This window comes from Tachysurus fulvidraco, chromosome 23 (assembly GCF_022655615.1).
Source record: "Tachysurus fulvidraco isolate hzauxx_2018 chromosome 23, HZAU_PFXX_2.0, whole genome shotgun sequence".
NCBI classification, from domain to species: domain Eukaryota; kingdom Metazoa; phylum Chordata; class Actinopteri; order Siluriformes; family Bagridae; genus Tachysurus; species Tachysurus fulvidraco.
The window spans coordinates 5404731-5430972 of NC_062540.1; the positions used below are offsets into that span (position 1 = coordinate 5404731).

Sequence of the window (26242 nt, forward strand, 5' to 3'; positions counted from 1 at the left end):
AAAGGTACATTTCCAGCATTTATATCCAGAGCGACTTACATTATCTCATGTTTATACAACTGAGCAATTGAGGGTTAAGGGCTTTGCTCAGGGACCCAAACGTAGCAGCTTGGTGGACCTGGGATCAAACCCACAACCTTCGAAATGGTAGCCCACCACTATAAACACTATACTACCACATACTGAGAGGAAGAGACAGTATAATGCTCTTGGCAATGTTCTGCTTGGAAACCTTTGGTCCTGGCATTCGGTCGGATGTTAATTTGACACTATAATCTACCTAAACATTATAGCAGACCAGCTAGATGATCTAGTCCCCCAATGGCAGTGGCTTCAGCACTGCAAAGAAATGGTTCAGGAATGGTTTGAAGAATATGACAAAGAGTTCAAGGTGTTGACTTGACCTCCAAATTCCTCAAGGTTGACCTTTCATTTAATCTGTATTTAGGCTGTCTGTTAAGGATTTGATTAGATTAATACACTAATGACCGTTTATAAATCTAACAAAGAGTAGATATTTTAATGAAATATTAATTTTAATGATAATGAAATCCGGTACACACCCAAATACACACAAAATAAGCAGATTTTTTACAAAAAAAAAAAAAAAAAAAAAGTATTTTTTTGTGGCAATCGAGTAAATGTTAATCTGATCTTTTCTACCCCAAGCAAACAAAAACAAAAACTGGGTATCAGTTTCAGTTGTTTTGGGTTTTTTCTTGGGGTTGAGTACTTGACGTCAAGTACAGCATGACGTCATCAGAAGGCACACTGGGGGAAAGCCCAAGATTCAAGTGTATTGAACTCAAGTACAGCGCTTATAGAAAGTTACATATCACTAGTTAGAGTTTAAAAGAAGAATGTGCTTTTATTTGGTATATTAATTTTGCATATTTAAATAGTTTTATGCAATTAAATAAAAAAAAAATAAACAGAAGCAAAATCAAGTGTTTTTTGGGCACAAAATCCAGGAGACATTGGTTTAAGACCACAACTGAAAAACACATTTAAAGTGCAAATAGTATCTTTAATTGAACATTTTGCAATAAAGATTTTTAAATGACAGCATCAACAGACTGCAAATCCTCATATTCTTCTTTATATAACATGGCACGTAACATGATAAATTGGCACGTCTACAAAAATATAAGACTTCCACAAGTTTAGTCCTCATAAGATGATCTCAAATCTGTTTGGAATGGATAGAAAAAAAAAAGCACAGTGATACATTTCTGATATTTATCTTTCGATAAATTCGAAACAACTCAGTCTCTTCGACATTTCTGATATACACACGTACAATGAAACGTCGAAGCACAGTGTACAGAAATGTTCCATGCTGTGAGCAACCATGTTTAAAGCAAACAAAAACAAATGCAAACACAAAGGCAATTAAACCAGCATCTAGCTAAACGATGTGTGTACATACTCTCAGAAGAAACAGTACTAAACTCTACCTTTCTTTGTCACTGGAGTAGTCACTAAAATCGCACACACTTTGTATACCTTTAATGTGTAGCTTTGACCTAGACAGTTGCATTTGGTATAACTTGGATAACCGGTAATAGTCCTTGTGTTAATGTAATGTGTAATGAGTTTTAAAGATACACTATAAGCTACATGTGAAAGCTACAAAAGAAGTACCCTTAAGGGCAGCCCAGTGACAACTGTATATACTGTTTAGTTCAGTGTATTCTGAGTGCATCTGAGGTGAACTAATATTTGTTTAAAAATTCAAGCTTGAATGACTCTTTAAAGTTGACCTACAGGTAGTTTTTAAAAAGCTCAAGACACCGGCTGTGTAAAGCGGTAAAATATGAAAAACATGAGAACCTGTGTCTTCGATGCTAAAATGATCAAACTTATCAAGGAAACTCTATTTAAGATCACCATAGAGGTACACTGTTTTAGTGCTTTGTCTGGTTAAAACCCGTTCTTTCTCAAATTGTATACCCTTTGGGTCAAAATGGCACATAATATTCTGCTGGCATGCACTGACAGTTACAGTCTGTCGAACGATGCATTTGGTATTGCTGGAAACTGGAGCAAGCACAGAGCGAAAATGGCATAACAATGTATTCGCCTTCACTGTGCTGTACAGGTAAAGTGACATTAGCAGCATGCAGACATACAGGTGCAATGGCTTTGTCATGTAAGCATACAAAAGGCCAGATTAATTGGTCTCGTCTGTTAAATCGTACCTGAAAATGGAAAAAAGAAGAGAATGTAAACATGTAAATAGATACAGCTCTCAACAGAAACGATACACTAGACAGATTCAGGAATTTTTGATCTTAAAAGGAAGAAGATCATGTGATCTTCGACAGCATCCAAGATTGAGTTTTTTGATCGAGTTTTGTTTAAATGCTTTCACATTGTTCCCGTGTTCGTCTTGATGAGATTACCGGCACAAGTGCGATTCAGCGTCGTCTCCGGGCTACAGCTATTTTCATACATACACTGATTTTATCTGTGCAAATCTCCGGTTGCTGTACTATGAAGTCTCCAGGAGGCGTTTCTTCTACTGGTTGCCATAGTAATAGTGTTTTTCAGTAGGTGGATCGATTAGCATTCCATTCATTTCCAATCAGCGCTAAAATTAAATATTCTAGAGGGGGATACAATTCACCACAAGATGAAGGAGATGCAGCGTGTGTGTTATTCGCCTGGGATCTTATGTGCTCTACTGTCTTCACTCTGCTGCACCGAGTCGCTCCTTATTTGTATAAAGACTTTAGTTACGTCACTGGACACGCCCACATCTACGCCACTCAGAAGTTCATTGGTCTCTAGTCACTTTGTCTGTGTGAGTCGCTGTATGTGTCAACGTAGTGTAAAGAGAGTAAAACAGCAGCACTTCATCCTTTAGTCTGTCCAACTATCTCACCTCCTCTTCTGTATAGTCTGCCTAAACAAGTCAGCTTCCAAAAATACACTTTTCATGTCACCCTGAACATCCCTAAATCGCCATGGCAGGTCTCTGACATGACTTCATCATACAGCTGCATCGTTTTTTGAAAGTGTTCGGTGTTTAGTCTCCACTACGTCTGTGTTTAATATGTAATAATATGTAATAATAATATGTAATAATATGACAATGAATATCACTGGAAAATCCCGAGCGAGAAAAAGAAACTCTCTTAGTCATATATTTTTAGGAGCTAACGGTGAAACCCATACACAATACCACCCCTTAACGTGACGTCGGTGTGATACCCAATCGCTTACGTCTCACAAGAATAATGTAAAATACAACACCAACCTACGAACTAGCTAAAATTACAAAGCAGATCAGAAATAATTCAATATAAACACGTCATGTATTTCAGGTTGGAATTTATTCCTTTAAAGAATAACTGAAACAGCATGTGAAGTGGAAAGCGGACAGATCTAAAGCACTTACCACTGTGTTACCCCTGTCCTCAGGTCAATCTGTTTCAGATCTAACTGTAGCTGTAAGACAAAAAAAAATCATCTTGGTTACTTTGTATTTATAGAAAATATGAAAAAAAAAATCTATCATGCAATGGAAGAAATACACAATACACAAATGTCATAAAATAGGTTTATTAATCTTCTATAGTAGCTAAAAACGACAATATTGAATGTTTTGTGCAATACTTTGTACACTAACTAGTGAATGGTATACATTTTTTGTCTGACAATTGTGTCTAGTTTCTCCATCTCAATGTCTCTCTTATAAAACTTGTATATAATCAATATAACACTCGCAGTGGTGATGTTGTAAGTAATCACAGCTGGACTTATAATATCATTGCCGTACCCTGCCAATGGTCTCTTTCTCACGGCTCATGAAAGAACCGCTGTTTTTGACGGACAGGTCCAGCCGTCTTTTCACGGCTTCCTCCAGGGAAAGGTGGAAATCAAACCTAAAGACAGTGGTGATGAAAAAAGGTGAAAACTCTCCCAAACCCACTAACGCTATAGTACAGCTCAAGGTGTTAGGTGTTAGTTTGTTGCTGAAGCGCTGGAGACTGTGATGGAAACGTTTACCTCTCATTGAACTCTGGATTGAGGTCTCGCTTTTTGACGCTTGTTTTTCTCTTGGTGTTTCTGTTCTTGTCAGGATGAAGGATGAAGGACACATAAGGATCTGAACCCTCCTTGGAGCATGATGGCAACTTTCTAAATGGAAGAACAGCAAAAATGTTAAATAATAAATGCATTTCACTAAATCCAAGATTTCTTCTAGATAGCAATCAATGGAATAACAAAAAGCGTAAAGCATTAAATTAGATACATTTACATTAATGGCATTTGGCAGACATCCTCATACAGGGACTTGAGGGTTAAGGGCCTTGCTCAGGGGCCCAAAAGTGGACCTTGGTGGACTTTGAATTCAAGCTCACAACCTTCTAATCAGTAATCCGACACCTAAAACACTAAGCTATCACATCCCTGAAACCCAGACCCTGTTTTATCATGGCCTACAAACACGGCTGCCCCGGACTCACCTTTTCATCCACCGCATGCACTTCCTGTGTTTAGTTACTTCTATATTAATATTCTGTGTATTAGTGTTTAAAAGCACCATTGTTTTAGTTTGGAATTTGTGTTTAGTTCGCTAGTCTCGGTGATGTTTCCGAGCCTGCTTTTTGATCGAGATTATTTTGTTCTTTTACTATCTTGAACTTTTAATTCGCTGGAACTGGTTCCTATTAAACTGACCTGCATTTGCATCCACTTTTAATCTGTCTGTAATCTTGCTGACAGTAGACAAGATAAAACAGTAGACAAGATAAAAAGAGAAAGGAGAAGTTAAATTAGTTGTGTTTAAGAAGAGAAACTGTTTGTGTGTATGTATGCCTTCAGCTTGCACACTTCTTGAAATACTCTTGAGATGAATTCATGATGTAATACATCCGTTACCTCTTTAATGCCACGGTGTGGGTGAATAACTATATATAGCATCGGTAAAGTAAGCAAAATAACAGGAACTTCTTCTGAGGAACTTTAAATATACGTATAAATGGATACAAACTCAAAAGATGTAATTATTCAAGAGAGAACTTATCATTGTTGCTTCGTAATTCCCAGACATTATTAGAAGATCTGATGTTAATGCCTAACGACAGGAATATGTACAGAAGGGCAGGTGACAAATGAAAGGAAAAATACAGTTTTTTTTTTAGGAGAAATATGAGTGTAGCTGCTTGCAGGTGTACTTAATGATTCAATTTAGCAATTAACATCCTCTCATGCTATATGCCTTTTATAAAATGCTAATCAAGGCTCAGATGACCTCATTTTGGATCGAGTTAGAACGAGGAACAAATCTAATCAACATTTATAATTGGGGAAGAGATGGAAAGACCTTGAGTCCTTTCAGTTTTTTCAAAATATATTCCCTGAGCTACTATTTTTGTGAACTCCATCTATTTTGTGTAGTGCCACAGGGAGACTGGAGCCTATCCCAGGGAACTCCAGACACACTGTGTGGAAAGACCTGGACGGGACGTCAACCCATCACAGGTCACAAATACTCACACAAACAGAGTACAGACAATTTAGAGATTCCAATCAGCCTACAACTTAACAATCAATCCCTCAACCCCAGAGGTGTGCCCTTTGGTTTTAAGGTAATGTAGCATAACAAAGTAGCTGATTGGTTCTGCCTCTATACAGTGCATTAGTGTGACAATCACATAGGATCTGTAAACCTATCCTAGGGACCCAAGATTGACTCGAGGACCCATAATCATACAAGTCCCTCAATCTATGAGTCACAACTATATATACGCATACGTATGTGTGTTTGAAACAAACCTGCAGCCATGGACAGTGATGACCAATCTGTTCTCCTCAGTCGAGTAAGCTATAGAGAGCTTCACCTGGCCCCGCCCACTAGCTCCAGCATCTCCGCCTCTACACACACACACAACACTGTCAGCAAACCAGTGTCTCAATAATTCAACAGTAATAACTAAACTGATTTAGGCAGTAGGTAAGTGACCCACCCATGGGCAGGAGCTGTCCTGTGTCTGAGCTCCTGACTGTCTGTCTCAGCACTGGGGATTCTGTGTACCACCTCTTCACTGACATTAGTAGCATGGTCACCTTCTACTAACTTAGAGTGAAGCAGCTGGTGCACGGATAGACAATCTTTAGTATTTTTAACCAAAAGAACTGTATTCAATTTTACTCGTACACAACAGCGCTTCCGTAAAATTTTAGCATTACCTTGAGCTCTGCCCTTAACAATATCTCACTTTCAGGCAGAGCCCCATCCAGAGGGAACCACTGATCCAGAACTAAGGCCGGTTCCTTTAGTAGGTTTTTTACAGGTAGCACCATTGCACCCAGGGGCTGTCCCCAGCTGTGAGAAAGCTAAACACACACACACACACACACACACACACACACACACACACACACACACACACACACACACACACAGTTACATCGTCAACAAGTCAGTCACATCAATAAACAAAATATTCAAAAAATAAAATAGAATTTCAGATAAAGTTTCTATGTGATTTGCAATATGCTCAGTGCGTATTCTCACTCTGACAGTAAGCATTTCCTCTCTGGGGTCATGGACCAGAAAGCAGAACGCTTCATTCCAGTGTGGAGATGTAGAGCGCTCAGCAAGCTGTTAAAAAACAAAAACACACAAATGGGTACTTCATTGTATACTACAGTAGTTTGTTCCAGTCTATGTAATTAATCTGATCGGTCAAGCCAAGAGTGTTTTAAATGGTTACTACAGAAGAGCTAGTGACATATAACTAGCTAGCTGATGGGGTATAAAGTAAGCGTAGTAGCCGTTCTTTTGGGTCTATTTCCAGCAGCGGAGCAAAAAAAAAAACAACAGATCAATTGAGCCTATTGTGTCTGAAATGTCACTTACTCCGTATTCATTTCCGGTTTAAAGAACCGATACAGTACATTATACGAAACATAAAAATGCGTACAAATATTAATTCTTATGCAATTTTATGTCTTTAAAAATCTTACTTTACTCTTGGAAGAAACATTCTTGAGAATCAGCTCAGCTCCCACAACTGGCTCATGTCCATTCTTCTTTAACTACAATACACATCACATTACCATGACACACACGACACACACATTACCATGACACACACGACACACACATTACCATGACACACACATTACCATGACACACACAAGAGAATTGGTTAAGGTTACACACTAAGGCCTTGAGTAATATTTCTCCCTAAAACCGACTCAGTAGCTAGAGCTCAAGGCAATAACAATGCATATTTTTGAATACAATTATCTTTTTTTAACTTTTGAGTCTTTAAAAAAAAGTATCAAATGTTAAAATTAACCTATTTTGGTGCTCTCTACATTTTTATCGCCACCATACAAACAAGATATATTTACATAATTCAAGGTGAGAAGTTTAATTTGAGGTTCTAGCAGACAGAAATTCGAGAGAGAGAGAGAGAGAGAGAGAGAGAGAGAGAGAGAGAGAGAGAGAGAGAGAGAGAGAGAGAGAGGCAGACAGACAGCCAGAGGGAGATAGAGAGAAAGAAAGAGAGACCCAGAGAGACAGAGCAAGACAGACAGACAGACAGACAGACAGAGAAAAAAAAGAAGACCATGAGAGAGAGATAGGCAGACATAAAAGATAGAGAAAGTGAGTGAGTGAGAGAGAGAGAGAGAGAGAGAGAGAGAGAGACAGACAGATGGAAAGAAAGAGAGAATATGACAGAGAGAGAGAGAGAGAGAGAGAGAGAGAGAGAGAAAGAGAGAGAGAGAGAGAAAGACAGCATGTGATAGAGAGACAAAGAGAGAGCGAGAAAGAGTGGCAGACAGACAGACAGAGAGAGATAGATAGAAAGAAAGAGAGACCCAGAGCAAGAGAGACAGACAGACAGAGAAAAAAAGAAGAGCATGAAAGAGAGATAGGCAGACATAAATATAGAAGAGTGAGAGAGAGAGAGAGAGAGAGAGAGAGAGAGAGAGAGAGAAAGAGATAGAGACAGACTGAAAGAAAGAGAGAATGTGAGAGAGAGAATGTGAGAGAGAGAGAGAGAGAGAGAGAGAGAGAGAGAGAGAGAGAGAGAGAGAGAGAGAGAGAGAGAGAGAGAGACTCACAGGCAGACCATAGGCTCGCTCCATATACACGAAGAGGATGGCTGCAGCCGGCACTGCTTTATTCAGGTACGACTGCTGAGACTTGTAATGCAAAATCTAACAACACAACAACAAGACAAAATGACTCACACGTCACGAAGCAGGATGTAATTATAGAAAATGGACAAAGGTTCACCTGCTCAAGTCGGGTCGGGTCTGAAACTCTCGGCACCCATTCCATCATCAGATGAACTCGTCCCGATTTCACATCATTCAAGTCGTACCACTATAACGCACAGGTACATAAACGGGAACTCCTTTATGTCAGTATTTAAGTTTCTTGTAAAGACTTTTACTTCATTTTCAGTCATGTCTGCTAATTTGAATAGTCACCCAAATCACTGTGCTGCTCTCTGGTTTTAAAGTGATAAATAAAAACTATTTGTTTTGGAGAAACTCTTTATTTTAAGTACTTATGTTGTGTAAAATAGGACCACTTGAGTCAAAATAAAGACAATTCTTTGACATATTTAAATTTTTTATTTGCAAGCTTATGAAATTTACATTTGGCGGTATGGCTCTGTTCTGAATTGTCCATACTTTTCATGAGCTCCATGAAAGCTAGTCAGGGAACAGCAGCAGCTTCGTGGGGGCACAATCTCCCATTTAACTGGGAGAGCAGCCAGATAAAATCCCCCTCCCCATTTAGAACAGAGCCTGCATCAGTGACAACAGAATGACACTGATTAAGTTAAACACGCAAAGTTTTAAGGAGGAGCTAGGGGAGGAGGGGGGTTGCAGCAATGCAGAGGAAACAGTCAAGCAGTCAGACTGAAAAATGCATTTAAATAGGGCGCCCTGTTGGAACGGGACCAATAGCGTGCTTAGGAATCAGATCAGCTGATGGGCGGGGTTAGAAAATTCACATCAGCTGATAGCCGAGCTTGACTATGTGGCCTGCCTGAACTGACGCTGAATGCTATATTTCTGATTTATTGGTATATTATAAAAAAAATTTTTATTAATGTAGACAATGTGTTTTTTACATCATGTGACTCTACATCTGTTTAAATTTTGTTTCATGCACTCAAGAGAAAAATAGTGCCAATTCCCAAGGTTTTGTGTGTTTGTGTGTGTGTGTGTGTGTGTGTGTGTGTGTGTGTGTGTGTGTGTGTGTGTGTGTGTGTGTGTGTTTTTTAGTCTGCAATTCATCTAGAACCTTATACTGTTATCACATAGCAGAGATATGAGCAATAGAGGAATCTTAGCCACCCTTGAAAATTTAAACTCCCTTTTTTCTGGAAAGATAACCATTATGAGATGTGGAAGGAAGACTTTGATGATGAAAATGACTATAATATCTTCATATCATCATATGCAACTGTATGTCACATTCTATATCTCCATCATTGACCATTTGAAGGCTTTGGTACGGAGGAGTTGGTGTTAAATGAATCTATAATGAACTCAGATGTTGAGATCATTCAAGAGCTCAGGACCAGGAGCTTCTGGTTACTCAGCTCCAACTGACTGTATATGACCGTACAAAGGACATCATTCATAATAAGACTCAAGGTATTCATAACAATTTATAATCACACACTCTAGTGTCAACAAAATGAGGATGGGTTCCCTTTTGTGTCTGGTTCCTCTCAAAGTTTCTTCCTTTTTGATCTAAGAGAGTTTTTCCTTGGTAATGGAAGCTTGTCAGTCTTCAGAACATATTAAGCAGTAAGTCTCACCTGATCAGTAAACTGCGAGCTAATGATGTCACTTAGACTCAGCTTGAACCTGCCAAAGAAACAATGATCAAAACTGTGATCATAATAGCACATAACATAATAGCATAAATGTAAAAAATTTAGAAGAAGCATTTAGAAGAATTTCGAAAAGTTCGTCAATCTGCTACCTGCCGAGAAAGTCGTCCTGATCCACGTCTTTGTCGTACAAATCAAACTGCACTTCTTGGCCTGGGAGTGCCGTAAGTATGACCTGCAAAGCGAGTAAGCAAACATCAGCCATGAATAACTTATACGCAGCTCTCTGCACTGACGATGCAAAGCAGAGAACGAGGGAACGCTTACGTATGTTTAGCGTGAACTGATCAAAATCCACAGATAGATATATCAACAAAAAAGCCACAGAGTAGCAAGAGCAGGCTAGGTGTTAGACGGTCATCTACTAGCCAGCACATTTGTGCTATATGAAGGGTTGGAGAAAATGTAATGAAAAATCCCCCAAATCAGATTACGTCACACGCTCGTGTTTTAAAATCAGCTTCATCTTCTCCACAACTGTCTGAATAGTGTTAAGTTTCATCTGAGACCTGAATAGACATTTCAGTCTCAGTTTATTGTTTTTTAATAGACAGAACTAGATCCAGCTATTAACTTGTAAAAATGTATCCAGCTCCAGTTTGATTCCGCTTCATGAAGATTTCGGACATTCATAGAGAAGATGGCAACTACATGTGGTCTTTGAGGACAACAACCTCCTAATCAATACACAAAATAACACTCTACATACACTACATCTCTATCATTTACCATTTCAAGGCTTCGGTACGGAGGAGTTGGTGTTGAATCTATAATAAACTCAGATGTTGAGATCATTTAAGAGCTCAGGGTTAACCAGGAGCTTCTGGTTACTCAGCTCCAACTGACTGTATATGAATGTAAAAAGGACATCATTCATAATAAGACTCTCAAGGTGTTCATAACAATTTATAATCGCACCCTCCAGTGTCAACAAAATGAGGATGATCTGATAACTCTCAAGTTTTCTTCCTTTTTAATCTAAGAGAGTGTTTCTTCACCACAGTCACCTCAAGCTTGCTCAAGTCTAATATTAATCTTGAACTTTTTGTGCTATACTTCTTCCATTCTGTAAAGCTGCTTTGAGACAATGTCCATTGTTAAAAGCGCTAAACAAATAAAGTTGAGGTTGAAATCGAATTGAATTCATTTCGTCCCATTTTTTATTTTGTTCAGTGAATATCTCTTGCCATTTAATAGATCTGTACACTATCAACTCATCGCTGTACGGCATTATCCTGAACAAAATGCTTATAACTTTGTCATTTCTAATCTTGCTGCTGTACCTCGTAAAATTCGTTCCAGACAGGGTTGAGGTTCTCCTTTATTACTCGGCTCTTGAAGGTAGTCCCTCCCACACGGATCTTTACATAAGGATCACTTTTGCCCTTCACCATACCACCCATAAAGCTATCTTTAGCTATGAGAGCCTGGGCTTCCTTCAAGTGGATCCTCAGAACACCCTGGAAAAGAAGGATGGTGAGATATTTTCCATTTTAATGCAATGATTATTCAAAAGCTAGCTCAAATAAAAGAATTAAGATAAAAGACACATACGTATGAGAGTTTCCCTAAAGGTAATGGGATTAACTTGACACTATTGAGTATATTAGAGTAAAATTGCTCTAACCCATACCTTTCAGATCTTATGTAGTTGTGTGGTGGACACTCACCTCCATGGCAAAATTGGCATCCGGGCTTGTGTGCTGTGGACGAGTGCGTGAATTCTTGTCTGATGTCGTGTCTGAGATGATACCTTCCTCTCCTCCTCCAAAGAATGGATCAGAGGGCAGTGGGGATACAGGTGAGGTGGGAATGGCTTCTTCGTTAACCCAAAGTATCTGAGATATTGGAACAGAGCACAAAGCAAACAGTTCTACTCCAATACATTGAAATACAAACATTTAACAACTGTCAAAAATCCAATTTATTCTGCATCTCAAACAAATGTTTTTACACATTTAACCATTTATTAAATTTATGCGGTATCATATCTGCAGAAATGCCAAAAAACAAAACTACAACCAATACCAGTCTACCTTTCACTGACAGATTGACTGGATACAGCACTCTTACCCTCAGTATGATGCTCAAATAGATGCGACTCGCAGGGCCCGAGTTCTCCAGCTGAAACCACTGGTCCATTTTGAGTTCAGCGATAGAAAGCAAGCGAGACAGAGGGATGGACAGATTACCCAGAGACAGAGATCTGTCATCATCTTTCACCTGAGAGAGATAGATAGAGAGAGAGAGAGAGAGAGAGAGAGAGAGAGAGAGAGAGAGACAGCCAGAGAGAGAGAGAAAGAGAGACAGACAGCCAGAGAGAATGAAAGAGAGCACAAGAGAGGAGACAGAAAGAGAGTGAGAGAGAAAGAGAGAGTGAGAGAGAAAGAGAGAGAGAGAAAACAGACAGACAGCACATGATAGAAAGAGAGAGAGCGTGAGAGAGAGTGGCAGACAGACATCAGACAGAGAGAGAGAGATAGAGAGAGAGAGAGAGAGAGAGAGAGAGAGAGAGAGAGAGAGAGAGAGAGAGAGAGAGAGAGAGAGAGAGACAGACAGACAGACAGACAGAGAAAAAGAGGTGGAGCATGAGAAAGAGAGACAGAAAAGAAAGAAAGAAAGAAAGAAAGAAAGAAAGAAAGAAAGAAAGAAAGAATGACAAAGACAGAGAGACACACAGAGAGAAACAGAACGAGACACAGAGAGCGATGGGAGAAAGGAGGCAGATTTTCAGAATGCACAAATGTAATATTTCTATAAACTTTAAATTGAAATTAAAAGGTAGTTAACACTGATTATAACACTGATTATACTAACCCACATTATGGATACAGTATGGCTAAAGATTTTGCTTATCTGTGCTCTGCTAGATGAAATACATCCACAAAGAAGCTACTCTCACTTTCCAGCCTGACAGCTTGCTCAGTTTGATTTGTACACTCCAGTTAAAAAGATGCTTCTCGTCATCCGATGAGCTTTCATATTTTATGTTGAACGATATATTCAGGAAAAAATGTATACTTTACTATGTCTGCTGACGATGTCTCTAACTCTAGTGTAATACCTGCTTTGAACATCGCTAGAAACCAAATCTTATGTAGCAAACCTGTTGTATAATTGTGTGTGTATATATATATAAATTTATTTGTTTATTTATTTATTTATTTATTTTCCCACCACTTCAATATTATGGTCTACATTGTATCCCAGTCCTTAATTTCCAGTCTAAGGTTCATTCTATGTTCAGGTTCACTGTGTTAAAAAATGTAGAAAAGTTCAAGGCATAGCCATTGACCTTTGCTTATGATGTGCCAATTTACATGATGCAAATCGGTGGCTTCTCATTTTTCTCTGACTTCTCTAACATGAAAACATGGTTTATTCGATCAAACCCCTTCATTTTATGATGCTTTGAATTTACATCATGCAAGTTTGTTGACTGTGAAGTGAATAAATTTAGTATCTATTTAGTTCGATATCTAGAGTCTTAAAACCTCATTTCTTCAACATGTTCTGACGAAGCAGTGAAGATAATCATAAGCTGTCGAACTATTAAAGCCTCATAACTAATAATGCAACTTGTAATCGGTTAGTAATGAGACTTGCCTGAATGTCGAGGTCTTGTTTGCGAGGGTCATGGATGAAAAAAGTAAAAGCTTCCTCCCAGACTGGGCTGCTTGATCCATAAGAAGTCTGAAATGGGGAAAAAAGAGGACTGTGTTCAGAAGTAATGTATGTATATCGGTTTAGAAAATATTAGGGCTTTTAACGCTGCATTTAACCCCACGTTAACGTTATCATCTGCTTTTAACCCTGAGTAGAGGAAAGGTTCGCACTAGTAATTTAGAATTTCTGTAGGTGCCATAAAGAAAAATTTATATTGTTTTTGTTTTTCCCATTGCTCTGTTTTGGGCTTGTATTGCTTTGTACCCCCCTATGGCCATGGGATGGATTGCATGCCATTTTAAACAGGAAGTGACAGTGATGGGGGGGTTCGTGTGTGAGTATGGGGGGTGGCAGTTTTTTGACCTTCAAGACAAGCATCCTCAGGAACTGTTCCTGAACTTAACATATTTGGACTGGCGCCAAATATCCTTTTCTCTAACGGAAGTGGTTACAAATTAGAAGTGTAAGCTATTACAACTCCGAAACGTTTTGAGTGTGAAAGTGAAAAGACGCAGTGTTGGAATGTTATGACTAGATGCTTAGCAACAGACAGCCAATCAGAAACTAAATGGTTCTTTTCTCACAATATGTGAAAACCAGGACACCGCAACATTTAACAAAGACAGCTCGGTAGTGTCAGTCGGCCAAACACCGAACAACATCTAGTGAAGGAGGAAATACCTCAGGTGACTAGATATCAGACAACGCCTGGCCTGGGTTAGGGTCAACTATGTGACAAAAAGATTACAAAGCTATGAAGCATAACTATACCTGCTCGGGCATACAACAGACCCTTCCTTTTTAAATCACTGATGTGAAAGCGCGAGAAGAGCTGTTATTTAAAGCCGTCACACTCTGTAATGACCAAGTCATGGTTGTTGCTGTTGCTAATATGCATATAAGAAAAAGGTTAAGCTAAGGTTTAGAAATGTACAGTGTGAAATGTGAGATCATGATTAGGGTTCATTGTTTAATCTTTAAGTAAAGTATGAGCATGCTGAAGCGGGAAAGAAGGTGACCAGGTATTTTCTTTGTTTGTATTACTGTTTGTATTACAAAAAGCAATATTCAATAAATCGATTACATCCCACTGTACATATTGGGATGTTTAGCAGAAGTTAAAGACTCACCCTGCTCTCTTTGCTGGTATCCTGAACAGAAAGCTGCACCAAAGGACTAGGATCCTTATTGCCTTTCTTCATCTGCATGAAAACACTCCACAGGTTAATCTAAATAGCCGGTACACCAGAAACTACACAAAATCAGAGTGTAAAGACAAAACAGAAATGAAAGTGTGACTTACAGGAAGATCCTGGGCCCGATCCAGGTACACGGTCAAGATGGCGGAGGAGGGAGGATCAGCGGGTTTACCGAAAGTGGTGATGTTTTGGTTCTTCTGGAGGACCTGTAGAATAAAATATTACGTATTTTTTGGTGGCAAATTAAGCGGCAGAGACTTTACTAAGGATCATGTGTAGTTGTGTAAATCGCCAGGCTTAAACTGTGTCTAGAATGGACCGATGAGTGAACTCTAACCTCAGTAAGGCGCTCTGCAGAGGGCAGCAGTGAAAGCCACTCCAGTTTCAGATGAACCTTTCCAGTTGGTGCATCCATCAGAATGAACCACTGAAATAAAAGAATGGGGGAAACAAACTCAGGTTGAACCATCTTTAATCAGAGTGGGGAAAAAAAGACAAATCTAAACCACTGAATATTAAAGGAAGGAGAAAAGTGAGTCATGCATTTTCTGTAAAAATGAGAAACACAGGAAAACAGAAGTTTACACAATAGTTGTGCTTTTACAGCAGGAAGATAAAAAAACAAATCGTCTTAACCTTATCCAGAACTCGTGCTTTCTTAACAACCCCCAAGTCCAACTTGATCCTGTGAGCAAAAGAATATTGCGGAAGAGCAAGTCAGGAGATTGAGGGGAAAGAGTAAGAAAGCGGCGAAAAATGTAATTTTTTTTCATAACAAACTAGTGTCATACCTCCCTAGGAAATCATCCTGATCAGGGTCTTTATCAAATACCTCCACTTCCAGTTCTTGGCCAGGAACCTCATGAACTATAACCTGATACAAACACACACACACACACACACACACACACACACACACACACACACACACACACACACACACACACAAAAAGCAGAACCCTTTTTTTTTTTTTTTTTTACAAATCCCTAACCTCTCTGTTTTTCAGTTCTTAACACATGATGAACACATTGGTATAGTTTCTAATTAAAAAAAAAAATGCATGGTTACTGTACACATAGTTACTGTTAAACATCAGAGTCTTAAACCATGGCCTATTCTCCCAGCAACAACCATGAGTAAACAAAGAGAGTATTCAGTACAGATTAGTCTGGTAATTTAACACAAACTCATGTGAAGGATTCTTGTGACCACGCAACAGTCTGTCTTGGGGTTTGGTTTTTGTCAAGGTGGATTGAATACACAGTTTACATAATGAAGTATTGATATTTTTGTCCAGTATCTGATTCTAAACTGAATTAATTTAGACAACAACTTGTCAAAAGCATGCCATTCACTGTGGGAGGAAATACCACAGCAAGGATTTAGCACGTTTATGCATACTGACTGCGTTTATTAAACTGACTCTTTACCCGATATGATCGCTGCAGAAAGCCTAGCCAAGATTAACAAGTAATTCTTGGACGTTTGACAGATTTCAGCCAGCAGGTTTTCCCAAGCAGCGGAAATATAAAGTTGTTTCTCTGTTAGAGAGTCGCAACCCCTATCATTTTATTTGTGCTTGGGACTAGAACTGAGAGTTAACCCCTCAATGACTGAGTTATCAAACATAAAGTATGGGCAAAAAAAAAATACTTACATACATACAGTGTACAGTATCTGTGTAATGAAATGTCATATTCTAATCTGGGATCCCACCCCGGTGGCCAGTATTCCTGCCTTGAGCCAGTGTTATAGTGGTATTATATAGATTGTAGGTCCAGGATAAAATAGTTACTTGATATAAATAAATGAATTCTTTGTACAAACACAATGTTGAAAAGTTTTTGTGTCTTTCTTGTTTTTGTCCCTACAGCTAACTTTTACAGGTGTCTGTTATTTAATTCAATGTGTCTTCTTTCAATGACATAAAAAATGTTGTCTAAACATATTTTGGTGGAAAAGAACTGACAAAGACGAATCTAACCAGTGAAAAATATCACATCACATCGTTAACCCTGCTGATCACAGGGATGTGATGTTTTACACACCTCGTACATCTCCCTCCACTGTGGGTTGAGGTTGTTGTCTACGTGGCGTGACGTGAACGTCTGCGTGCCCACCCTCACCAAGGCATACGGGTCTGACTTGCCAGTGATCACGCCCTTCATGAAGTTGTCCTTGGCGACCAGGTTCTCGGCTTCCAGCAAGTGGATCCGAACGATGCCCTGCGGGAAAAAAGAAAGCACGTCGTTCTGATTCACAAGCTGCATTAACGTTACATCACGTTACAAACAGGCTTGAACTTAAACTGATCAAATTTCAAGTGAAAGATGTTATAGATGTAGGTTCTGTCTCAGAAGTTTCTAGAACATCAGCCATTTTAAGAGACACAACTTCCTGAAAGCTGAGGAGTGGCTGTGAGAAGTGAGATGGTGTCATGTTTGTGAAATAAAGAGGAAATTAACTGAATAATCAGCAGATTAGATCTGATGGGTTTATGCACAGCACCGACTAATATAAATAGCTAATTAACTATTAGCTATTTAATTATCTTCCATCAAACATTAAGAAGAAACCTTGATTTTGGTGGAGAATTCATGCAAAGTTAGTAACAATGCAACTAAATGTAGATGGTTGTGCTTTAGAGCTATTTTATCATTCTGATTTGTGGAGGAAAATTGAGCATTCCTTTACTAGCTAGCAATAGTGTTTAATGAGACATGAACACACACACACACAGACACACACGAAGGTGACTGACTGTAGCGTAGCTGCTGAATATTGCATTACCCTTGGAAGTGGGGAGCGGAGCTGCGCTACTTGTAAATCAGCCACCAAAGGGACAGTGAGGCGGTTTGGAAGCACCAGGACAGAGGCGATAGCGTCCATTACCATAGTGTCCGACATGGCACTGTAAATGAACGCAGGGGGAAAATGGAGCAACACTGATTATCTGCGAGTCACCATGGTGAACTCGACAGAGTTCAAATAATCAGGCCAGTTTCCCAATGATTCTTGGTAGATGACACACAGATGACAAAACACTGCACAATAATATAAATGGAACAGTAAACTAATGGCTCAGTTTTTTTTTTTGTTGAAAGAAAAAGAAAAAAGTGAAAAACTTACTTCAGACCTGGAATGTCCAATAAGTTTGTGAGTCCTGTCCAGTTGATATCCAGCATCTGTAGCAGAGAGAGAAAGAAAAAATAATCAGCAAGTAAGAGAATTAAACAGTCCTGAAAAAATAATATAAGAAAAAAAAATCCTATATCCTATGTCCTCTACACAATATATGATGTTCTGATTAATTTCTTACAAAAACTACTAAATCTCCTTAAACAATAGCCACAACTTCATTTTGGTTCTTCTTGTTTCTTAAAACTATGATAAAAATATATTTATCTTTAATCAAATATACAGAAAACACACAGGTCGCCGGATGAAGAACATGGTGATGGCTCCAACAAGAGGAACATCTCCGATCAACGGTTCCAGTATCACCCTCAGCATTCCATTCAGCTGAAATTAGCAGAAAGAATATTTGTGAATATTTGAATGCAGACTAATCTTTTGTGAAATACAGCAGAGGTTCTGTTCGCTCACCTGAATTCCTTTCACTCCAGCTTTGCAGAAGTACTTCCTCACCTCCACGTTGATCTCCACGTTGCCAGCGTAGCTACAAACGGAGATCAGTAGCAGAAGTGGTTCATAAAGATGCGGTTAGATGTTTCTTTCCACATCTTTTAACTCCAGCAAGAAAAGGGCAGTGAACAGACTCACCTGATATACAGGTCAAGCAACACCTGACGTTTATCATGCTCAGTATGGGCCTTCACTCCAACCACCTTCACAGGCTGGAGAAACAAATATCTGAATCTGAAGTATTACATAGTAGAATATAACATGAATCAATTTAAATCTGTGAGCCTTGTACAGTACCTTGTCCCCCAGGTCAACTTTTGTGAAGCTGAACGTTTGAAGATGAGCGTTGGAGGATCTGATCGAAGGTGCGATCGACTCCACCAGAAGCTTCTCTAAATATTGGCCCACAAAAGGCCAGGCTTGCTTCAGGATCTACACAATATCATCAATATAAATCATTTTAGCTAGTTAGACATAAAGCTAGTCACAGCTAGCAGTTACACACCAACAAAAGATGTGAAAGTAACATGGAGGTTTCACTACACGTTGAAATGAGTGGCTTTAGAGAGTTTGGATTTGGTTCCATCTTTTTATCTTTGTAGAAAATTTCAACACAGTCTCGCTAACTCAGCATCTTCTGCAAAGACGTCCTGATAAACCTGAGTACTAGCACAGTACACATCGAATGGCAATAATAAATTAATGATTCGTACCGGAACATCATGCAATTATTAAAATCGGCCAATCGTGTGGCTGCAGTAAAACACATAAAATCATGCAGATCCAGGTCAATATTCACATCAAAGATCAATATGGACCTCAGTGACTTTAAGTGTGGAAGATGTTCAAGAAAAATTAAAGATTCAGGATATAATCATCTTTAAATGATCTTGAAGTTTCCTGGTAATCACGAAATCTGATTAGATGACTAAACAAAGATTAATCAGCTACAAGATGCAGCATCGGCAAGATTAGCTTACATTTTGGTTTCCTGTATAACATGAGCAGATTACTTTAAGGTTCTGTTTTCAGAGAGGACGATACGAAGTAAGCATACCTCAGCAAACACTGCAGAAACATTATTTAGAAAGCATTTTTGCCCTCATTTTTTCCTTTAAATCTTTTGTAAAACATTTTAAATAACAGTTTGGCTTGACATCATTATATCAATCAGGTGGGATAGAAGTGCATCAGCAACTAAAAATCTAAACATGACTGTAATTCTCCATCTGTCTGTTTTATCCAAACCGTAAAATTTATTTCAAGAACTAGAACAGAACAGAACAGGAAACGATGCTTGATTTTGCCGGAGATTAGACAGTGGAGTTATAGATGCATTTTAAATATATAAGAAGGGTTGAGTAGGCAAAAAGACACTAACAACATTGATTACGGCTTACAGCAGTAACGGGCCGAAGGAACTGTTAATGCAGGAAAAAGGAAAACATGCAGAACTAAGCAAAGATTCAACACTGGTGCCAGATATGTGAGTCACACAAAACATTCACACACAACATTTTGGGGAACTGACACCTAATGGTGTGAAAAACGCCCTAAAAAAAATCAGGTTTTGGGAAGAAACCGCAAGCTATGTTTGCCTAATAACCACTCTATACCATGGTGGACAGGAAAAACACAGAAGACGTTTTCATTTTGATCTTTATGTGCATGATTTTCTATGCTGTACTGCTGGCATATGATTGGATAAACTGGATGAATACGCAGGTATGCAGGTGTTCCTAATAAAGTGGCTGATGTTTGCACTTCTCTGCATGAACCCCAATTCACAGGAACTCACTTGATAATTTCCATCTAATAAAATAATATGCTTAAAGCTTAAAACTCCATAAGAAAAATAAGACTGAAAAGAATAAGAATATGTCTTATTATTATTATTAGTAGTAGTAGTAGTAGTAGTAGTAGTAGTAGTAGTAGTAGTAGTAGTAGTAGTAGTAATAAGAATTCAGTAGATGATGCAACACTGCAGCAGGTTGTTGTTGTGCAAGTAACACACCTCTGACTTTAAAGTGTTAAAGTGATAACAATTTTAATAACAAGCTCCACAGACTAAATGCTTAGTAACGAAAAGACTACGCTTCAATCCGACACCATCTCTAAACGTTTAGAAAGATACCCTCTGTACATCTGTACAGCTTTTTCAGTCATCACATAACATCCTGTCATATTCAGCTTTCCCCACAATGACCACTTCCTTACCAACTAAGTATTACTTCCTGAAAACCAAATACATGGTATGGTAACAAAACACTGCAAAACCATGGCCTTCACACTGTTTCTGAGGAGTGTTGATCTTTAATCATTATTCAGTTATTTCATATCAGTTTTGAAGTCCAGTAGCCAAAACCCAATGATAAATAAAGCTTTTTTAAAGTTCTTCTAGACTTGTGTTATTTCTGTATTGTGAGGTTTGTGGTTTGGTTCCAAGAAGCCTGAAAACAGTTCTAACGAATAACTACTGAAAAAAACAGCAACACTGAAAAAAAGATTGACTGAATTTTCCAGTAATTTACTGTATAGAGCAATGTACAGGGTTTTAATACTAACGTACCCCACAATATCATATTTAAGTACTGAAATATCTTACATAACATTACAAAACAATTCAGTACATTTGCTCATTTGACTGAAAACAGGATTGCTTATAACTGTCATAAAGGCCAGTTTTGTTGTGCTCATGTTTAACACTGTATTTTTGTCAAGTCACATAAGTCTTGGTTCATAGCTAATATAAAAAAAAAAGGTAGAGACTATTTATATTTTGTGAAGATTTTTTATGTCTTTTTCTACCCTACTATGTGCAATATATTCATAGAAAAGTTCCAGAAACAGAAGTTCTTTGCTTCACCTAAAAGTAAATGGTGATATCAAACCCATTTCTGGTCCCTGAAACACCCAAAGTCCTTGTACATAAGCATCTAAAATTGTAAATTCTGTTCAAAGGAAAAACAAACGTCTCATTTCCTATCAGAGTTGTGGTGATAAAATGGTTCGTTTGTTTATACTGAGTGAATTGATTTACGTTGCTCAAGAACACAACCTTGACAGTCATGGGATTTGAACACTCAACCTTCTGTAACACAAAGCCTTAACTACAGAGACACTACAACTAGCTGAATTTACTTTCTTTGATTCTGTACTGAGCTGGACTAGTTTGGGGGGGGGGGGTGTCTGTGTTTAAGGATTTGAGGTGCGGTCAATTCTCATGTGCCATCTGTATACAAAGAGATTCTTGTAAAGTGTACACAAGGAAACACTGCAAAAATGATAAATAAACTCTTACCAAGTACAAAAGTAGCAGACTATAAACACTGTTTATGAATAAACAGACAATGACAGATTATTAATGTGCTGTACGATGGATGCAATCAAAACGTGACATACTGGGAGATTCTCACTAAGCGGAAAATAAGAGTCGTCTTTAAACTCTGTAAACATTGTGTGCAGTCAAAGTGCTGGAATATGAGATATTGCACATACAGTATAAGGACAGGCAGAGTGTTCTATCCGTCAGTCAGAGTTCAGTTTAAATGTAAATGATAAAGTAAGCAAAACTCTTAACCTTCATCAGTTGTATTCACTTGGAAGTGTTTTTTAATGAGTACATGTACTTCATGTCTTTCCTCAACTCTTTCCCAAGCCAGAAAACAGATATCTGATACCAAGTGCTGACACTGGGTTTGCAGAGAGACTCATTCCAAGAAAAGCTAAATACATAGCTGTGTCTCCACATAGAAAACGACATCATGATTACCAGTGATTACACATGCTTTTTTAATGCGTTTTATGAAGAGTCTGGCATACAGGTCCCTACGTAAGCCGTTACTATAGAAACAGCATTAGATCGTCCAGCCAGAGCTTACTACAAGCCTGGAACTAGTGTCCAAGCTGTCCTGTTATAGATGGTTAATCAGCATCATCCGTAGAAACAGAATCGGGAATTCTTTCTTTCTTTCTTTCTTTCTTTCTTTCTTTCTTTATACTGTGGTAGAGAATATGACACTGTATACCGTCACTGTTATAATTTACTGTACACTGACTCTTATCATTGCTTGTGATGTATAAGCTCCTGGTTACACTCAAGCCAGGAAGGGAAATAAAAATGGTGTTATGCTCGATGTATTTACAGAATTCTACACAAACTATAGGTTGTGTAGCAAGAAATAAACAGCGACAGGATTCAGTGGTTATTTATTTATGAGGTGTTTAGGAAAGATCATGTGTGTGTGTGTGTGTGTGTGTGTGTGTGTGTGTGTGTGTGTGTGTGTGTGTGTGAGAGAGAGAGAGAGAGAGAGAGAGAGAGAGAGAGAGAGAGAGAGAGAGAGAGAATCAGACAGAGTGAGAAAGAGAGAGAGAGATAGAGACAGAGAGAAACAGACAGAGAGAGAGAGAGAGAGAGAGAGAGAGAAACAGACAGACAAAGAGAGAGAAACAGAGAGAGAGAAACAGACAGACAAACAGAGAGAGAGAGAGAGAGAGAGAGAGAGAGAGAGAGAGAGAGAGAGAGAGAGAGAGAGAGAGAGAGAGAGAGAGAATAAAACAAGACCTTGCTACAATCACTGCTTTGTGCAGTTTATTATATTCTTCCAACAGAACAATAGTGTGTGTGAGAGCAGATGAAGTGCTCAGCACTGATGTGCACTGATCTCTGGTGATTATACTGTACTAGAAAGGCTGGACCATAAGATAAGGACACTCAAGGGACAATAAAACCTTTACCCAAGCATCAGAACATGTTAACATATTTCTTTACATTTCACTTCAAGGGTAATTGTGTATAGTAGCATTATAACATACCTTATTAAGCCATTCAACTTTCTCCACATCTGGGAAACTCACCTGCAAGATACAACAATATAAATAAGCATTGTGTTTCCCCATCTTACAGAAAAGTGCTGACTTTTGGTAATCTGGCAAATATTTAAAGGGTCAGATGATTCAACATGAAAATTCGACATCATCAGAGGAAGAGCAAAATAAACACACTCTGGTGAGTCTCTGTTGTTTCTCAGGAAGTCATGAGATTAGGCTTAAGATAAATAAGTCAGGAGTTTTCTTTCTTTTTTTTGTTGTAACCAGCGAAAACTTAAAAAATGCATAGTGCACACATATGTACACAAAAAGATTACACAAATATTTTCTGTATTGTTTTATTCGAGCCATGGAGCTTTCCACTTACAGAGCATATTAGGTCCAAGTTGTTTTTGGGGTTATTAGCGCTTGGATTAAACCCATTCAAAAAATTAAGAACTATAATGTACTGTATAATGGTGGATTATGATTAACTAAATTCTTCACAGATCATTTAGAAGTAATCAAGAGAACGAATTCTAATATAAAAGTAAGAATATTCACTGAATTTTGACTTTAACAGAAACGCAACACATCTGTTTCAATGTAGTCACGATGTGTGTAAACTGAACCTAATAAGAAATCGTCAAATACATTTGGATTTTGAAATATTCTCACCTAAAAAGTGTAATGTTTGGATTGAGTATACAGATGAGGAGGTGAGAGAGCTGGACTGACTAAAAGACTAAAGTACTGCGATGTCATCCTTTTTAGGTAGAGATAAAGCAAATGGCTAATTGTCCCGAAGTTGTCCCTCAAATCAACCCAGAAAGGTTCCATGTACAATCTTTGCAATGTTAAGGTTTATTATCCAATAAAACTTTGAAGAAACCCTTGTTCTAAGAGTGTATGGAGTTTGTGGTACTTTTAATTTAAACCAGGTATGTTTAGAGAAAGGAAGTGTGGTACTACAGTACAGATACTACCTGCTCTGCTAAACTAATTCTGGATCTTTCCCCCATTCCACATTAACTCTGGCCAAATCTTGGCTGTATTTGGACACAAGTATCAGTTCTTAGAAATATAGGGAGATATAAACCGGCCTTCTTAACGCAGATGTTTGATGTTTTTATGTGATTCGTTTTTTGCACATCTCATATCAAACCCTGAAGATCTGATTCTTAGATGTCCAAATATAGCCAGGATCTGGCCAGGCTGTGGAATGTGGTGGCGTTAATGTGTAATGGGGGAGGAGAGGAACCTTGGAAACATTGAGAAGGATCGGAGAACATAGAAGGGCGGGACTAACAGTTTTGAGACAGACAGGATTAGGGTTAGGGTTAGACAGACAGCTCAGGGATGTGTGTTTATAATCTTAAAAACCTTCAGAGATGTATTAAAATGCTCCATCTGAGTTGATTGGCAGATGGAACCTTATGATAGTTGCAAGGTCACAATACGATGTTGTTATAACACCTCAACAATATTAAGTGCAATATAACAATATTAGAATAAGTGCAGTAACCTTGATCTATGAATAATACATGATACGGTGAAAGTTGTAAAAGTAATTGCTCTCCATTCCTACAAAAGATCTTTTAGTAACGCTGAACTGTTTCGTCTGGGTGGAAAAAATAAAGGGTATAGAAGTGGTTAGATCTTTTTGTAAAGCCATGAATACATGACTCATGCTTTAATTATGTATGTTCAGGTCTGTGTCACATGGGGGCACAAATTTATTCCTTTTCTACACATTATTGACCCGTCTTAGGTCATTGGAGTTCATTAAAATTCTATTTTATTCATCTGTATAATTCACATTGTCTCAAAGCTTTACAGAAGTATAGAAACAGAAGGAATATATATATATATATATATATATATATATATATATATATATATATATATATATATATATATATATATATATATATATATATATATATATATAATAATAGCTCGTGTAGGCACTTTCTTACAGTACAGACCTTTGTGTAATGGTTAGGTAAAGCAATTCAAATGAGTTCTACGTAAGCATGCTCACATGCCCTGGTCATGAATAGATGAGTATGTTGCCAGATGTACAACTGAGAGATGCTTTCCAGATGTTTACTCCACACTTAAACACACACAGAGTGGAACACAGCGTCGAATTCATCTCGAAAGCATGTTTTAAAGCCTTACCCATGCAGGCAAGTCTCGTTTGCTCTTGTACACTCGTGTTGTGGTGAAATCCTGCTCATTTTCCTGTAAATACATTGCGCTTTGAAGGCGTTGAAGCTTCCGATCGCGGTGCTGCTGCCATCCCATATATACAGCGAGGCCGAACAGGACCAAAGTGAGGCTGAAGCCGAAATATCCAGCCAGGTAGACGGGCAGCAGCGCGCCGAGGCACTTTCCGAAAGACAGCAGCACGGAAACGGCTTGTTTGCCGGCGGTGTCGTGAGCAAGAGACTCTTCTGTACCGGAGCGCGGCCCCGCATCCTCCTGCTGCATCGTTACTGGCCTTAACAACAACAACAAAAAAACAATCCCTTTCCCCGGGATAAAGGCTTTCCTTCACAAGTGTAGAGGTGCAATCATTTGCGCTTTGTTTTAGAAAAGATCAAGTCAGACGTCTCTCTCGAGGGCTACGTGGCTGCCCTGGAATCATTTGGAGTGGAGTTTTTGCGCGCAGGCGGGCGGGCGCATCGGGGCGGGTTTTCAGAAGCTCGCGCCCTCCTTGCTTGTTGCTTCCTTTTTTTATTTTTTTAACAAAAACATCTAAATCGGTTCAATCACACTGTTGCGGTTTATCCATCAATAAGCGTGTATAAATATAGTGCTTAGAACCACTGTGCTTAGTGGTGCAGCTTGAACCAAAAGAACTAAAGTGTTTCCAAAGATTATAATAAGCAAACTATATGCTGGAAAATCTTTTAACCCTTTTTTTCTTACATCCATCCATTTTCTGTACTGTTTAGCCTACACTAAGGCATATGGAGCCTGGAGTCAATCTCATGGACCTTTGGGCACAAGGACAGCGTGCCAACCCA

The 26242-nt window shown here is 38.5% G+C and overlaps 1 protein-coding gene across 1 annotated transcript; it reads right to left on the minus strand.

Moving 5' to 3' along the window:
- Nucleotides 1-842: 842 nt before the first annotated feature.
- Nucleotides 843-25879, minus strand: esyt1a (extended synaptotagmin-like protein 1a). The gene is made up of 31 exons (XM_027145044.2): nt 25392-25879; nt 23214-23255; nt 18696-18830; nt 18537-18610; nt 18360-18432; nt 18186-18275; nt 17883-17938; nt 17544-17664; nt 16802-16978; nt 15544-15626; nt 15389-15437; nt 15090-15179; nt 14857-14958; nt 14684-14755; nt 13494-13580; nt 11961-12110; nt 11558-11725; nt 11171-11347; nt 9980-10062; nt 9813-9861; nt 8267-8356; nt 8092-8187; nt 6982-7053; nt 6530-6616; nt 6202-6348; nt 5979-6103; nt 5788-5886; nt 4015-4146; nt 3785-3890; nt 3404-3453; nt 843-2201 (listed from the first exon to the last, which is right to left on the minus strand). Exons 1-31 carry the CDS (start codon nt 25701-25703, stop codon nt 2174-2176), a joined length of 3222 nt encoding a protein of 1073 aa, XP_027000845.1. The 5' UTR covers nt 25704-25879; the 3' UTR covers nt 843-2173.
- Nucleotides 25880-26242: the final 363 nt, after the last annotated feature.

What these genes read in the sequence shown, in the direction of transcription:
- esyt1a (XM_027145044.2), bottom strand. Translation starts at nt 25,703, where the DNA reads ATGCAGCAGGAGGATGCGGGGCCGCGCTCCGGTACAGAAGAGTCTCTT. An exon ending in ATCGGGCCCAGGATCTTCCT is followed by an intron (nt 14,756 to 14,856) that starts GTAAGTCACACT and finishes GTTTTCATGCAG; the next exon opens with ATGAAGAAAGGCAATAAGGA. An exon ending in GCTCGCAGTTTACTGATCAG is followed by an intron (nt 8,357 to 9,812) that starts GTGAGACTTACT and finishes TGTGCGTTATAG; the next exon opens with TGGTACGACTTGAATGATGT.